The 15672-nt window shown below is 40.8% G+C and overlaps 1 protein-coding gene across 7 annotated transcripts in view; it reads left to right on the top strand.

Annotated features, from left to right (window-relative positions):
- The window catches only part of TBC1D1 (TBC1 domain family member 1), a 96563-nt gene extending 89428 nt beyond the window's left edge, over positions 1–7135 (top strand). For all 7 annotated transcript variants that reach the window (XM_087965830.1, XM_087965831.1, XM_087965828.1 and 4 more), the window contains 3 exons: positions 1140–1309; positions 2935–3105; positions 5123–7135. In XM_087965830.1, coding sequence (XP_087821956.1) covers positions 1140–1309; positions 2935–3105; positions 5123–5326 — 545 coding nt within the window. In that variant the 3' untranslated portion in view covers positions 5327–7135. The remainder of the gene's footprint in view (positions 1–1139; positions 1310–2934; positions 3106–5122) is intronic.
- The last annotated feature ends 8537 nt before the right edge of the window (positions 7136–15672 follow it).

Here is a 15672-nt window from a genome sequence, read left to right as displayed (position 1 = left end):
TCTGGATTCCCCGTTGACTTTGCTTGACAGAAGGTCAACCGTCATAACTGGGAGTCAGTTGCCAAGCACTTGGATTTGGATCACGTGGGCACGGGGATGCTGCAACGGTCGTAAGTGTGAAAAATGGTCATAAGTCACATTTTCCAGTGTTGTTCTAAGATCGCTAAATGAACTGTTATAAATCGAAGACTATCTGTAGTTCATTAACTCCTGTGTCTTTTGGTTTGTGATCTTCAATTGGCCAAAATTGGGTGGCTCCTAGGCCAACAATTTTTGACTCACCAAACCTCCAAGGGGCTAACCTACACAATGCAAATCCAAAATCTGAGACCCACAACTCCTATGCGATTTAAATTCTACAAAGCTGTGGGCTACTTCAGTGCTGCTGCATCGTTGCATTGCAATCGCAGTGTGCCACCACACTATGTTCCTGTGATTGTCATTTCCAGCCACTGCCTGTCACTTTCCTACAAGGAACATCATTGGACAATCCTATTGGAAGTTTCAAGTTGTTCCCGCTCTGCTGCTTTTTGGCCCGCCTGTGGTCGTTCTGTGTCTCTGTTTTGGTGAAAAAGTATCTCTGAAACAGTGATCCAACAGGTTCCAGGCTGTTTACTGTGTTTCCCTGAAAATAAGACCTATCCCGAAAATAAGCCCTAGCTTGGTTTTTTCCATGTGTGCCCAATATAAGCCCTATCCCCCAAAATAAGCCCTGGTTAAGCCCCAGCCACCTCTGGGTGTATGAGGTGGGGCAAGGCGCAAGTGTAAAAATCAAGCTAGGGCAGGGCTGGGGACATGGAGGCGCCCCACATGGATGGAGGATGGAGCATGCCGAGAGTTTGGCCCGTTGCAGTCACAGGCAAGCAGACAGTGGGATGGAGAGGGTGAGGCCAGCAGTAGTTGCGTTCCCACTCCTGTCGGCCTCCTGTGCTCACCACCTCCTGCACTTAAAAAATAATAATAAACCTCCCCGAAAATAAGCCCGAGTGCTTATTTCCAAGCCTAAAAGAAATAAGACCGGGTCTTATTTTGGGGGGAATTTTTGTAGCTATAACTAAAGAATAAATGAACAGAAACTTCAGGGATCGAATAGAATCTTCTTCAAACTCTCTTCCTAATGTTTCTCCTCTCTTCCCTAGACTTGATGCTTCTCCAAGGACCAGAAGTTCTATTTAAAGTGGCCCTGAGCCTTTTGGGAAGCCATAAGCCTTTGATTCTGGAGCACGAAAACCTGGAAACAATCGTTGACTTCATTAAAAGTATTCTTCCCAATCTAGGCTTGGTACAGATGGAAAAAACCATTAACCAGGTATGAAGTGGAGTATTGCCAGGGAAAAGTAGAAGCTGCAAAATTTAGAACAACTTCCTCGTGTAATTGAGACCAGTTTTTTTTTCCTAGCCGAACTGCAGCTTTATTTGGTTGGAATTTCCTTCTACAGAATTAACATAGTTCTAAACAATAGCCAGATCTGTTTTAAGATGTTTTGTGTTGAAGGGGAGGGGGCTATATTCCTCACCGCGCCTTCCTGTTTTATTTGGCACAGAGTAAAGCTTTGGAGTAAGCTTGAACAACATCCTATCTCCTGCAGAGATTAGCGTGAATATCCTAAGAAACGTAATGCAAATGCTCTGTGTACGTTTAAAAAAAAAAAAAAGGCAAATTTGACGCAGCACGGGCCGGCCTAATCTTTCTCTCACGCAAAATCATTTGTGAAAGAGTAAAAACAGAGAGGTGCATCATGGGATATATCAAACAATAAAAGTCAATCCTCTTCACTTTTTCTCATTTTAAAAAAAATAGATTTAAATCAGTGTGTCCAATCTCAACTGTGCAACTACAGGATGAGCATTCTTTCTGATTGGCAGTGCTTCGGATTTGCTGCTTTAGAATACTTGGGCACCAACATTTCACTAGTCTTTAACCAAAGGTGGGATTCCCCCAGTGAACCAGTTTGAAGCCAATTGATCACTGGAACAAAGGGTTCGCCCGAACCGCTCCGAACCAGTAGAATCTCACCCCATCTTCAACTTTTTACAGCAGGGGTCACCAACCTTTTGGACCTCAGGGACAACCAAACTCATAATTTTAAATCCCGCGGACCAGAAACCCTTGGAAAATCCCAAAAAAAGTCTGCAGGGAGATCCCCCACCCCGTTTTCCTACCAATCAATCATTCTTCATTTGGGATCACAGGATACTGTCTCCAGCTCCGTTCTCAGGGAGGGAGGGAGAGAGACTTTTGGCTTCATGCAAGGAAAACAGCAGAAGCAGCAAAAGTCTTTCTTTCTCTCCCCCAAACTCTGCCAGAAATGAGTCTTTGTAAGACTTGTAACACTGGTGCAGCCTCTTGGAGCAGGAGGCCCTGCAGGGTCCCAAAGACTCATTTCTGGTGGAGTTGGGGGGAGAGAAAGAAAGACTTTTGCTGCTTTCCTTGCATGCAGTCAAAAGCAGAAGAAGCGGAAAGAAACAGCCCGGTGGCCAGGCGAGGTGCATGGGGCAAATGGGGCAAGTTCTCCCCCCTCGCCCTTTCCCCCCTCCCCTCACTACCTCATGGTGTTTGCAATGCAAGTGACTCAAGCCTTGTGTTCTTGCAGGCCCTGTAGGCGGCGCAGCCTTGTGTTCCCATGCAGCCTAGATTAATTGCTTTGGGGGGTGTTTTGGGGGTGACATTTCTCTGCGGACCACCAAAATTTTCTCATGGACCACCAGTAGTTGGTGACCACTGCTTTAAAGCAGTTCTTAAGTTAGTAACATGATTCTTAAGTGAATCTGGTTTCCCCATTGACTTTCCTAGCCAGGAGGTTGCAGAAGGTTAGGATAGACAGGAAAGGAGAATACTGGCATTCTCAAATCCCCTGGTTTCGTTAATATGATACGAGGAGACAAATTTGACGTTCAGATGGTTTTCTGTTTATTTTTCCCTTCCCACGGCAGGTATTTGAGATGGATATTTCCAAACAGCTTCAAGCTTATGAAGTTGAATACCATGTCCTTCAGGATGAATTAATAGATTCCTCTCTCAATGACAATCAAAGGATGGATAAACTTGAAAAGGCCAACAGTAACTTGCGGAAGCAAAACTTTGATCTCCTTGAAGAGCTGCAGGTATGGGCCGAATTTCACGCGTCCACACATTAAACAAGATATTAAGCAAGTCAAGAGAGAAGTTGCATTTATTTCTGCTGGATGCTATCAACAATGAATAAGTTTCCCTTTGTCAAAAATTAATTTGCACTATTTTTTTTCTATAAACCAATTGGGCTAGCCATAAGATTTCACAGACACACACAAATTCAAAATGATGTTCCTGATTTAAGATTTAAGGGTTTTATACACTTGGAGGCATCAGTATATAAATAGAATAAACCCCACTCTCTTCTAGTACTGATGCTGTCACTTAGTTGGGTAGTTAAATGTCTGCAAGAAAAGGATCGAGCAAAGAACTATTACTATTAAGATCCCTTTATCTATTATTCTATTATTGTTATTGTTCGCTAATTTTTAGTGAGATTCACAGCCTTTGGGGCTGGTTAGTAGCTCAACAGCTCGAGTCCTAACCAAGGACCTAGGAACTGTTCAGGTAGCATCAGAAGATATAAGCTGTTCTAAATAGGGTGGCTTTTTTGTAGAATCAGGGTATTCAAGTCTGATAAATTCAGGATTTCCAAATAGCCAGGTAGCCCTTTAGGTATTGCTCCAAGGGCTCCAGTTACAATGGGGATAACACACGATTTCTTTTTCCAAAGTCGCTCAACTTCAATTTGTAAGTCCCGGTAGTTTGAGATTTTTTTCTTGCTGTGTGTCTACAATTCATGCATCACCAGGTATTGCAATGTCAATGAACCAACCCTTTTTCTTTTCAACTATTGTTATGTCAGGCGTGTTGTGGGCCAAGTGCCTGTCAGTCTGAATTCTGAAGTCCCACAAGATCTTGACTTTTTCATTCTCCAGAACCTTTTCAACCTGATGTTCCCAGTAGTTGTTACTATATTATTATTATTATTATTATTATTATTATTATTAATTATTATTATTATTATTATTATACTTTTATTCGTTAAACATGAAACTCAGTCAACTGAACATTTAAAAATGTATTACAAATATTATTGACATTTTAATGTTTTAAATAGTTTTTAATGTTTTTAATATTTGTTAACGATAATGATTGTACATATTCATTGTTTTAGTTTGGTGGAACTCTACCCAAAGTCAGATATTTATGAGATGGCCAGCTGTATAAATTAGATAAATAAAACATCCTAATGACTGGAGAAAAGGACATTAAGGATCAGTTCTTTAGGGATTCCCAAATTTCAACCCAATTATTTATATCCTGTAGACATTAAAATGATTTACTGCAACAGGAAGTCCAACTCATTCACTTGTTCTCAAACAAGGTAGAAATCCCAAATCGGAATGGGATTTAGGTAACACCTATTAGTAAAGTCTAAAAATGTGTTTTTCATTCCATCTTCACTCTGCATGTAAGTTCCAGCCTGAATCCGGTGTGGTTTCATACGATATGGTTGTCCCAAAGTTGCTTTCTCAGGAGGCAACTGGACTTCCTTGTTTTTTCTTTGAAGACGTTTCGCTTTTCATTCAAGAAGCTTCTTCAGCTCTGACTGGATGGTGGGGAATGGAAGGATTTATATTCTTTGCAGACAGCTGGTCATTTGCATCCTTTCTGGGAGTCATTGAGGCCACTTGGAGGTTTATCTGTGTCCTTAGGGTCACCTGAGTAGTGCAAATGGTTCCTGTAGTCTGCAACGTTTTGAAAATCCATTCATACTCCAATATTCAAAGGCTGTTCATCCCAAATTGTACAGCTAAAAGTCTGTAGAGATTCTCAGTCATCCAGGTCATAGTTGTCCCAAAAGTGTTTTTTTTTTCAGGAGGCAACTGGACTTTCATCTGACATGGGTGGAAACCTGTTGAGTAGTCAGGGATGGTTGCCCTGGTGACCTCCAAAAATTTGGAATTCAACCCCAATATCGGTTGTCATTGACCATGTCCATTCAGGGTTGACAGCTGAGACTTGACGAGTGGGCCTTGTTGATTACTGGTGTTGTATATTCTTCCATTGTCATCAATATCCTTGTTTCCTGTCTATTTTTTCAAGATGGCTAATGGGAAGATCCAAAACCTAGAAGCCATGATCGAGGTTCTGCTTAACAGTGAAGGCAAATTGAACCAGACCATCCGCGCTCTGGAACTGGAGAGGAAAGCGCTGTTAGAAAATCTCAAGGAATTCCACATGCAGTCAGTAAACTCCAGTGGAAAAACTCTTCCCTCCGAGCAAGGACGCACAAATGCAGCTAACTGAGAATTTAAGGCTCAGCAACTCTTTTCTTAAGCAACTCTTAGATTTTTTTGTATTGCCCATGCCTTACCTTTTCTTCCGTTTCTCAAATCGTGTTGCACAGAGGAGGAAAGTGTTACAGTGCTTACTTAAGATCTTGCTCGTCTACTACGTCCCAAATTTTTTTCACATAGTATACCTACAGAGTACAATTATAAGCTTTGTTATAATTTGACACATTTCCACCTGGTTGTAAACTTCTGGAGTCCTTTACCCTATGGTAATTGCTTGTCATTCTAAGGGTTTCACCGAGGTTACACCAAAAGGGTTTGGAGGAAATTCCAGGCTAAACCTCAAGGGCTGCAAATTTCTCAAGGAATTTCAATTTTAGGAGCATGCTGGAGTGATTTATTTCCCATTTCAGGGGCTAATGTGTAATTCTTTCTCCAAAGAGGAAAGTGAATTCTACTTACTCACAGTGTGTTTTTAAAACTTGCCAGGGGGACGCTGACATCATGAACCACGAAGAAGCCAAACATCACCCTATAATTTTGGGGACTACTCTTTGTTGTTGCCAATGCGATAAATATGGTTTTCTGTTACTTTTAATCTAATGTTGTATCATGGTTGAATGCTTTGATATCAGGGTCAAGGAGATAGCTTTCCTTTTCTCTGTATTGGCAGAATCTCAAGCTTTCATATCTTTATAGTTGACTATGCCTTAAAATGTTGTATTATTTATTTTTGATTCATTGTGCCACAAGCCTTTGTTTTCTGAATGCAAAGCTAGTCGTTTCCCCTTTTAATTCCAGTTGCTCAGTCAGATATCAAGCAATTGTAGTTGATAACACTTCAAACATCACCTTTAAAAATTCCAGAGCCACTTAACAAATGAAAGATATTCCTATACATGTTGCACTTAGAAGCATATTACACTGAAGAAGATTATGGTTTTAAAACAGTTTTATAAAAAAAAAATATGTTTTATTATTTTTCATTAGGAGTGCAGGCATCGTTGTGCACTGAAAATATATCCTTTTTCTGTCTGTGGAATATTGAGATAGTTAAAAGACTCCAGGTAGTCAGCAAATATTCTAGGATTCATCACTGTGCAATCAAAATTTTAATCAGAATGATTGGTTAAGATCACATTTACTGGTATTTGTTTTCAAACAAATGTGCATGTTGGTGATTTTAAAAGTTTTAACCTAGTTACACGATGATGATGAGACTCATTGAGTGGTTTGCCACTGATTGAAGTAAATCTGCACTTCTAGGGGTATTTGCACTACAAATGTAACTCAATTAAACAACTCTTTCATCCTGGGGGAGGGGAACAGTTCCATTTTTAATGGTAATGGTCTCTGAAAGATCATTTTTAATATCCTCTTTGAATTAATTCATTTGACCCTTGAAAGAAAAGCATAACAAACTAGCACGTCTCCCCTCCCTGATGTAGTGTGGTTATTTTTTAAAAATAAGAGTTGGCTGCATTAAATAAGCAAAGGTTCTTTGTTTTTAAAAAGTTATGCTGGCTCCTTGGAAAATAACGGTTGAAATTCACCACGTGGTTTTTTTGCATTGATAAATATTAGAAATGACAATCTTATTGACTTTGCTGTTGTTTGGTTTGATGTTAAGGCATCATCACGCACATGTTTATATCTTTGTTTTTCGGTAATTATTTCATATTGTCAGATTCAGACACCTACTACTGTCACTGTTAGTATGCCCAACAGCATTGGATTTGGACTGACATTACCCCATCTGTAAGTTTTTTGAACACTTAAAAAAAAGCAATAAACATCAAATTCATGTGTGATGATCCAAAAATCTGGAAAAAAATGTCTTGTCTCCTCTCGTCTCCTCCTCTCTTGTCATGCCCTTGTTGGAGTCTGAATCCAAGGAGGAAGATGAACAGCTGACAGGATCATGGTTGTCCCAGAGGTGCTTTTTTTCAGGAGGCAACTGGGCTTTCTTGTTTTTTTCTTTTGAAGATGTTTCACTTCTCATCCAAGAAGCTTCTTCAGCTCTGACAGGAAGGATGCCTTGCAGCCAGCTGGTCATTTGCACCCTTTTAGAGGGTCATTGAGGCCACTTGGAGGTTTATCTGTGTCCTCCATTGAGTTTTGATTGCAAGAAGATGTGATTTTATCTTTCGACGAGAGGGAATTGTAGCAGCATCCTTACAACTAGGTGGCAATGTTGTTCTAGCGAGTTACCGGATACCAGTTATGCTTTTCCAGAATTCCCTCTTTGAAAGGTTATAGCAGCTCTTACAAACCACAAGACAAAGGTGAGAAAGTCAGAACAGGTTAGCCATTTACAAGGTGGGAGGAAGAACCCGTGAAATCAAGCGATACAATTTTAAGGTGTTAGTGGCGTACCCACAAGAGACTGCACTGTCTCTCTCCTTTCGTGAATCAACTCTAGTGTTACAGAGGCGAGATAATTTCTGACTGAAGATCTTGTTGTTCTTTGGGGTCCTTGGTGCTCTACAAAGGTGGTTGTTTTCTTGCAGACATTTAATTGCTCAACTAGAAGGGAGTGGGGGTTTTGTGCAGGTATCTAGGGCAGCTTCTAGTACTGATGATGTTACCTAGTTGGGTAATGAAATGTCTGCAAGGAAACCACCAAGCTCAGAGAACATCAAAGACCTCATGGTCACTGTTGTCTTGGCTATTGTTGTTGTCTTCCACATTGCCTCCCTCCCACCCTTCCTTCCTGCTAATACCGATAATATTATCTAGTTGGATAATGAAACATCTGGAAGGTGAGAGAGGGAGAAAAAGGAGAGGGGAGAGAGAGAGAGAGAAAGAAAGAGGGAGAGAGGAAGAGAGGGGGAGAGAGGAAGGGAGGGAGGGGTGGGAGTGAGAGAGAGAGAGAGAGAGCGCCTTCCTGGAGCAGGCAATAAACCCAATTTATTATTGATTAAACCCAATCAAACTTATCCAATTTCCCTTTTTGTCACTGCCTCTTCTCCATCACTTCTTAATGAGTTAATTCACAGGTAGTCCCCAACTTCCAACCACTAATTTAGTGACTGTTCGAAGTTACAACAGCACTGCAAAAAAAAGTGACTTACGACTGTTTTTCACACTTAACGATCAATTGCAGCATCCTCATGGCCACATCATCAAAATGCAATTGTATTTATATTGATGCAATTGATTTGTGTTGATGAACATTGCAGGATCCTGGGGTTAAGTGATCCTTTTTGGCGACCACCTGTCAAGCAAAGTCAACTGAGAAGCCCACTTCACTTAATGATCCTGTTGTTAACAGAACAGCTGCAAGCGATTCACTTAACAACGGTGGCCAGAAAGGTTGCAAAGCGGGGCGAAATACAGACGTCTCTCTCCACAACAGAAGTGAAGGGCTCTGTAGTCGTTGTCAGTCAAGGACTGCCTGTAATTGCCCCAGTGTTGTCATGAATTCTGAGTAGGAGGCCATAATCATGCAGTTTAGCCTTTGGCCTGCCTCAGGAAATGTTGTTGAAAGCAACTTATTGGGGCAAAATTGGGCAACCCTTCCTGGGATTCTCAAGCTAGTGTGTAAATTGGCACCCCCAAATTCCCTTTGTTGTCTCAAAGGCAGACATTTTGGGGAATGTCCATCCTCACCAGGCTGATGAAGAGTGGCTGCTTTAGAGCGGGAAACTGATTTTCTCCATCCTTTGTTGGTTGTATGCAAAGACTCCAGAGGTGGGTATTCAGCCAGTTCTAACCAGTTCTGGAGAACCGGTAGTGGAAATTTTGAGTAGTTCAGAGAACCAGCAAATACCATTTCTGAATGGCCCCACCCCCATCTATTCTCTGCCTCCCATTGAGTCCCAGTTGATCGGCTGGGTCTTCTTTGGTTGCCCTGCACAGGAGAACAGAGCTGGAAAGCAGGCTAGTGGGGTGGGGAGGGAATGGGGATTTTGCAGTATCCTTCCACTGCCATGCCCACCAAGCCATGCCCACCAAGCCACACCACGCCCACCAAGCCATGCCCACAGAACACTGGTAGTAAAAAAATTGAGTTCCCACCACTGTAAGATTCCAATGAGTTTTGACAGGTTTCTTTTGAAGGCACCCACAGCAAACACTTGTGTAAGACCAGAGTTGAGTTTTGAGAAAGGGCTGAACCTACCAGTCTATGCTTCTGTCAAAACTCACCTCCTCCAACCAACACCAGCCAAGTGGATCCCCCCACCCCGGCCGGTGATCTTGGTTAGGAGGGCAGGGAAGCAAATCCAGGAAAATCTCATCAACCACTGTCATTCGTGTGCTCCAACAAATTCGATAGTTAGGACTGCAGCCAAAACAACCGCAACCAACCTGCCTCTTATTGAGGACCTGTATACTGCATGAACCAGAAAGAGGGCTGAGAAAATATCGACGGACCCCTCACATCCTGAACATAAACTGTTTCAACTTCTCCTCTCAGGATGCCACTATAGGGCATTGCATCCCAAAACAACTAGACACAAAGATAGCCTGTTTCCCCCACGTGCCATCACTCTGTTAAACACCTCATTCCCCCGGCACTGTCTCATTTCTCATCTTTCCTATGATCTTCTCTTATTGGTTTCTTAGGATGTATCAGTTGTTGTTTGTAACTTCTGATTAATGATTGTAACTATGATTTATGACCTATGGTCTATTACTGTTTGCACACTGTGATCTTATCCATCAGAGACATATTCCTTATATGTCCAACCCCACTTGGCCAATAAGAATTTTCTTTTCTTTTCTATTCTATTCTATTCTATTCTATTGTTATTCTATTCTAATTTTATTCCATTCTAATTCTATATTTTATTTCTATATTCTAATTCTTCTATTTTATTTTAATTCTATATTCTATATTCTAATTCTATATTCTGTTCTATATTCTAATTCTTCTATATTCTAATTCTTATAGTCTATATTCTAATTCCTATATTCTATATTCTAATTCTTCTATATTCTAATTCTTCTATTTTATTCTAATTCTATATTCTGTATTCTAAATCTATATTCTAATTCTCCTATTCTATATTCTAATTCTTATATTCTATATTCTAATTCTTCTATATTCTAATTCTTCTATATTCTAATTCTTCTATTTTATTCTAATTCTATATTCTGTATTCTAAATCTATATTCTAATTCTTCTATTCTATTCTATATTCTAATTCTTCTATATTCTAATTCTATATTCTAATTCTCCTATTCTGTTCTATTCTATTCTCACGTCCATCACTGTTTCTGCTGCATTCTGGACAGTTTTCAGACAGTCTTCATAGACCCATTGTAGTAGACCAGCCAGGAGGCCAAGACACGTGTTCCTATGAGGAACGCCTCTTTTTTCTTTTATCTACTTTTCTTGGATGTATCTTCTGGAGGAGGGGGGAGAAGCTACTCACTTTCTAGGCATGTGCTTTACTTGTGCAAATAATTATGTTATTTTTGTTATTATATGATATTGTACTATAGGTATTAATATGAAGATATAATTAGAACAAGCCATCAAAACTTGGGAAAGAACCCAATGCGTATGAAGACCAGCACCAGCTAAAGAACTGGCAGCTGTGATTTGTATACAGTATATAATAACAACCTACATTCTTAGCTGAACAAATATGTTTTTAAAACAACTAGCCAAAATCCCCTCGTGGTGGATGTTTGAAGGCAAACCGAATGCTGAGAGCATATCTCAATCGAAAAATTAAAATAAGGCCAGGAAAAAAAATAGAACAGAATTCTTTATTGGCCAAGTGTGGTTGGACACACAAGGAATTTGTCTTGGTGCAAATACTCCCTGTGTACATAAAAGAAGAGAGACATAAAAATATACATAAAATATACATAAAAAATAGGGGAGAACCCCGATTAATTCATCAAACTAGTGTGAATGGAGGCTCTCTCCATTTTTCATGAACCATCTATTTAAAGTTTACTCTATAAACATTGCAGAGAACTGGTTTTCATCAGGACAGGTCATCTGGGGTGAAATATCCACCTCCAGATAGATCATTTATTTTGTTCTGGTTCACTTAAGACAAAAGCCAGGGAGTAGAAAAGTTGAAGTGAGGCCTGCAGATGTGCATGTCTTGCTTGGGCAAATAAATGGAGCTGTCCTCCGCAGATGACAACAAGCAGAAAGTTCAAAGCTTGTAGGAGTCTACTCTAAAACATCCTGCTTAAGTACATTTTGAGGGCTGTAGGATTGGAACATCAGAATAAGAGAGTTGGAAGGGACCTTGGAAGTCTTCTAGTCCAACCCCCTCCTCGAGCAAGAGATCGTATACCATTCTGGACAAATGGCTCTCTGCTCTGACCAAGACCGGGCTTCTGAGACCGTAATTACGCATAAACTTATTTTAAAAACAAGTCTGGTTTTATTGTAAGAAAGGGAATTATTTTCATTCCCAGCTGGTAATGAATCTCAAACAGTCCCTCGAGATAAGCACCCACCTTTCAGTTCTGTGAAGTGCTGCCAATAACAGAAGTGTCCAATAAACTAGAAAAAAACCAACCAAAGTACAAAGAGCTTCAAGAATGAATCTGAACCAAACAAACGACTTTGCTTCCTGCAAAGGTTTCGTTATCTTTGCCTGTCCTTTATCCCTTAGGGGAGGGGCAATCACCTCCCAGCCTTATTCCCAAGTTGCCTCTTTTGTTTCAGCTGCTCTTGCCTTCCAGTAGCTCTGCGCACACGCGCACTGGGAACAGGCTCCCCTTGTTCCTCTGCCTCGCTGCTGCCAGACTCAGAAGGCTCCAGAGCTAGCACCCCACTCGCAGATGGTCCTGGCCCCATCTCTGCATTGGATGCAGGACCTTTGTCTGAGTCCTCTCCAGACTCCCGGACTGATCCCCTTTCTTCCCCACTGTCCGTTTCTGCTGCCGGTGAACCACAACACTCTCCAATCTCTTATTAAAAACTTCCAGTGAGGTTCAAATGCCCATTTAAAGGTTGTTCCTAGATTAAGCTTTATGTTGGGCACCATGTCTCTTTAATAGAGAGTAGTTTTCATCCAGAGTCTAAATTTAGTTCTGTGCTAAGCTCCCTGTATCTTTTTGTTTTCAAGGATAGTTTGGTAGTTTTTTTCCGGAAGGAAAATCTTCCAGCCCAGGAAGTTGTTTATAATGTTACAGGAGGCGGCTAAAATAGCCTGAATTTGGCAAACTTTCTCTACTCCAAGACAGAATGTTATGCTTTTCTTTCTCAATATGGCCACACTTAAGCTTCCAATATCTTGTTGGAAGAAATATCATCCATTTGGTTCAATTCCAAGCAGGGAGAAAGACACTGGAAACATGGAGACTGATTGGAAAGGTGGTTTTAATGGTGAAGCAGAAGCACAAAGCACATGGTTTTCGTGCAGCTGACCACATGAGGTTGAGAATGACGGTTATTTACACCTTCTCTTGGGCCTTGTCCTTGAGCTTCCTGTTCCTGTACAAGTACATGTATTCTATTCGCTGTTGTAGGGGTCATAACTAACCCTGTAGTTGTCTGTTGTTACTTTGAGATAAGAAGCATTCGCACCCATGGAACTGGAAAAGTCTATTGCGCCATTGCAAACGATTTGTGCTAAAGTAATGCGTGATATCCCACAATTGCCAAAAGGAAAAACTTTGGGGTTCATGAAAGTTGGCTTTGCTGGGTCTTGCAAGCCAATTGGACACTTGCAATGACATTGACAAGAAACAGCCGCATTCCAAGGAAGGGGTGGGGGAGATCAATCTATTGTCCAAAGCACTTGAAGGCAGGACAAGAAGGAACAGATGGAAACTAATCAAGGAGAGAAGCAGCTTAGAATGAAGGAGCTTTCTAATTTCCTAAGAACAATTAATCAGTGGAACAGCTTCCCTCCAGATGTTGTGCTCCACCCCTGGAAGTTTTTAAGAAGAGATTGGTCAACCGTTGGTTTGAAATGATATAGGGTTTCCTGCCTGACCTTCAAGGTCTCTTCCAACTCTGTTGTTGTTGTTGTTAGTCTTAAGAAATTAACTCAAAGTTGAGTCAGGGTTTCTTCAACATAACAGCTCCAAGTTCCAAAAGAAAGTTAACCCACATGCGTCTTAAGTTTTTAGGATCCACAGAATCCAGGAAGCTTTCCAAGCCTTCGCGCTCCTTTTCCTTTTCCAGCCATTTCTGGTCGCCATTCTTGCATCTGCTTTTCTAGTTCCAGAGCCTTCTCTTGTAACTGATGTAGGAAGATGTATGTTGTTGCTTAGCTGCTGTCAAAAATCAAGCTTTTCTGCTTCAGGCACCTGGATTTGAATATGCAGAGCATATCATCAACAAAAGTTGATATTGTTTTGAGGCTGGCCTTTCCTCCTCACACAGACCTCTACATGCCATTAGGCAAAAAGCTATAAGAAAAGAGAGGCATGGTTTCCAAGGGCATAACCAATTTAGCAGCCGCTTCACCCTAAGTCAATAACTTGTAAACCAGCTTCCTTCCAATACATTAACCTTCCCTGCACTTTTTTAAAATTTTTATGACTCTGTAAATCCCTTGCTTCAGGGTAGAGTCGGGAGGACTGAATGGAGCTGACAAGAAATTCGAACTTGTAGTCTAGACTGGGAATTTGGGGGGGGGGGGGGGAAATCCTAGAAGAAAACAATGACAAATAGCTTTGATATTGCAGAAAACAAAAGTTACATGGACAGGCCTATGAAGTCACATGAAGAAAGGAAGATTTTACTGGATTAATTCAATTGTGAGATCCCTCTTTACGCAGTACCGGAGGAATGACAAAGTTAACAAGGAAAAAAAATGCACACATGTAATATTTTATCATGTACAGGAACACGCTGTGCTTCCAGATGTTGCTGGATTGCAATCTCTAGCAGACCTTGCCAGCATATCCATTGACAAAGATTGCTGAAAACAATAGTTGTGCAATGTCCAAGAGATCACAATTTCTCCGTTGCAACTTTACTCAAATACATACCATTTCCCTGAAAATATGACCTACCCTGAAAGTAAGTCCTAGCTTGATTTTTTACACATGCGCCCAATGTAAGCACTACCCCAAAATAAGCCCCCACCCACTCCGGAGTCCACAGGTAAAAATTAAGCTAGGGTGGGGATGGGGTGGTAGAACTGCCCTACTACTTACCTGTGGACAGTTGTAGCCAGGCCTCGCACACCCCGACACCTGCCTCGCCAGCCCATTTCTTCTGCAGCTGGCAAAGCTTTCCTGAAGGCCTCTGTAGCTGATAACAAAACTCTGCATCGATCCAGAGCTCAGTTATCGTCTACAGAGGCCTTCAGGAAAGCCTTGCCAGCCACAGAAGTTGTTCCAGAAGGCCTCTGACAGCAAAAAGGAGGCCTGGGGTGATGCACGCAAGTGAGGTTAGTCAGTGGATGGCATCCCCCGAAAATAAGACCTGGTGACTTTTTTGGTTGAAAAAAATTATAAGACAGGGTCTTATTTTTGGGAAAACACGGTAGAGCATTCATCAATAATCAATAAATCAATGCTCAACATAAGAAATCAGTCTCCCACTTTTAGTTCAGGATGCTCTGTGAAAATAGACCATTATGGGAGAACAATTCAGTGTCATTCAAGCACAGAGCATCTGGTTAGTTTCAGAAACCACATTTAAACCATGAATAAAGGAATACATTCATAGTTTTAAGTGTACTTTATTGAACTAACCAGACTTTCTCTGCTTGAATAATTGATGAATCAAGACAGCCACCGATTATTTTGCCCTTTCAGACAAGAAACCCCTTTAAAACGTTTAAGAGGGTGGGAGGAAGGAAAGAGTTCCTTCCTGCAAACAGAGAAAGGAGGAAACTGTTTATTTCAAATCTGGATCCATTTCTTTCCCTTTAATGGGGCAAGACCTCATGTAACAAACATTCCTCTACTCCTGTAACATTTAAGCAGCGTTCCTAGAAAGCAAAGCAAAAAGCAAAGCAAACCAGCCCTGGATATTTTTCTTTTTAAAACACTGGAAACAAATTTAACCCTTTCAGGATTTGCACAACAAAATAAAACCTTGCTGCCTGGCACGATTGCAACATGGTGGGGAAGATGCACACAAAACAAAACACACACAAGCACACACACACACACAAAAGGGGGGGCTTGATTTTAAGTGGGGCGATCTATTGCAAGAGAGGCAAGCCCCATCAGCCTCTCCCCCACCCCCAAAGCTGGCTAATATTTATTTTACTTATTTATTTATTGAATTTATATTGCCGCCTATTTGCCCATGGCGGCTTACAGAATGTAAAACCATATTAAAAAAAAAAAAGGATCTGTAGTCCAAAGTTTTTCCTGTACTGTACCTATAACCATAATTTTATTTTTTTATTGTTTTATTACATTTGTTAAATACATTTATTAATTTTATTAATATATTTTCTGATAAAAAAT

Source organism: Notechis scutatus, chromosome 4 (genome assembly GCF_049901735.1).
Source record: "Notechis scutatus isolate UNSWTSFEM ecotype Mainland chromosome 4, rNotScu1.2, whole genome shotgun sequence".
NCBI classification, from domain to species: Eukaryota; Metazoa; Chordata; class Lepidosauria; order Squamata; family Elapidae; genus Notechis; species Notechis scutatus.
This window is presented reverse-complemented; position numbering and strand designations above follow the sequence as displayed.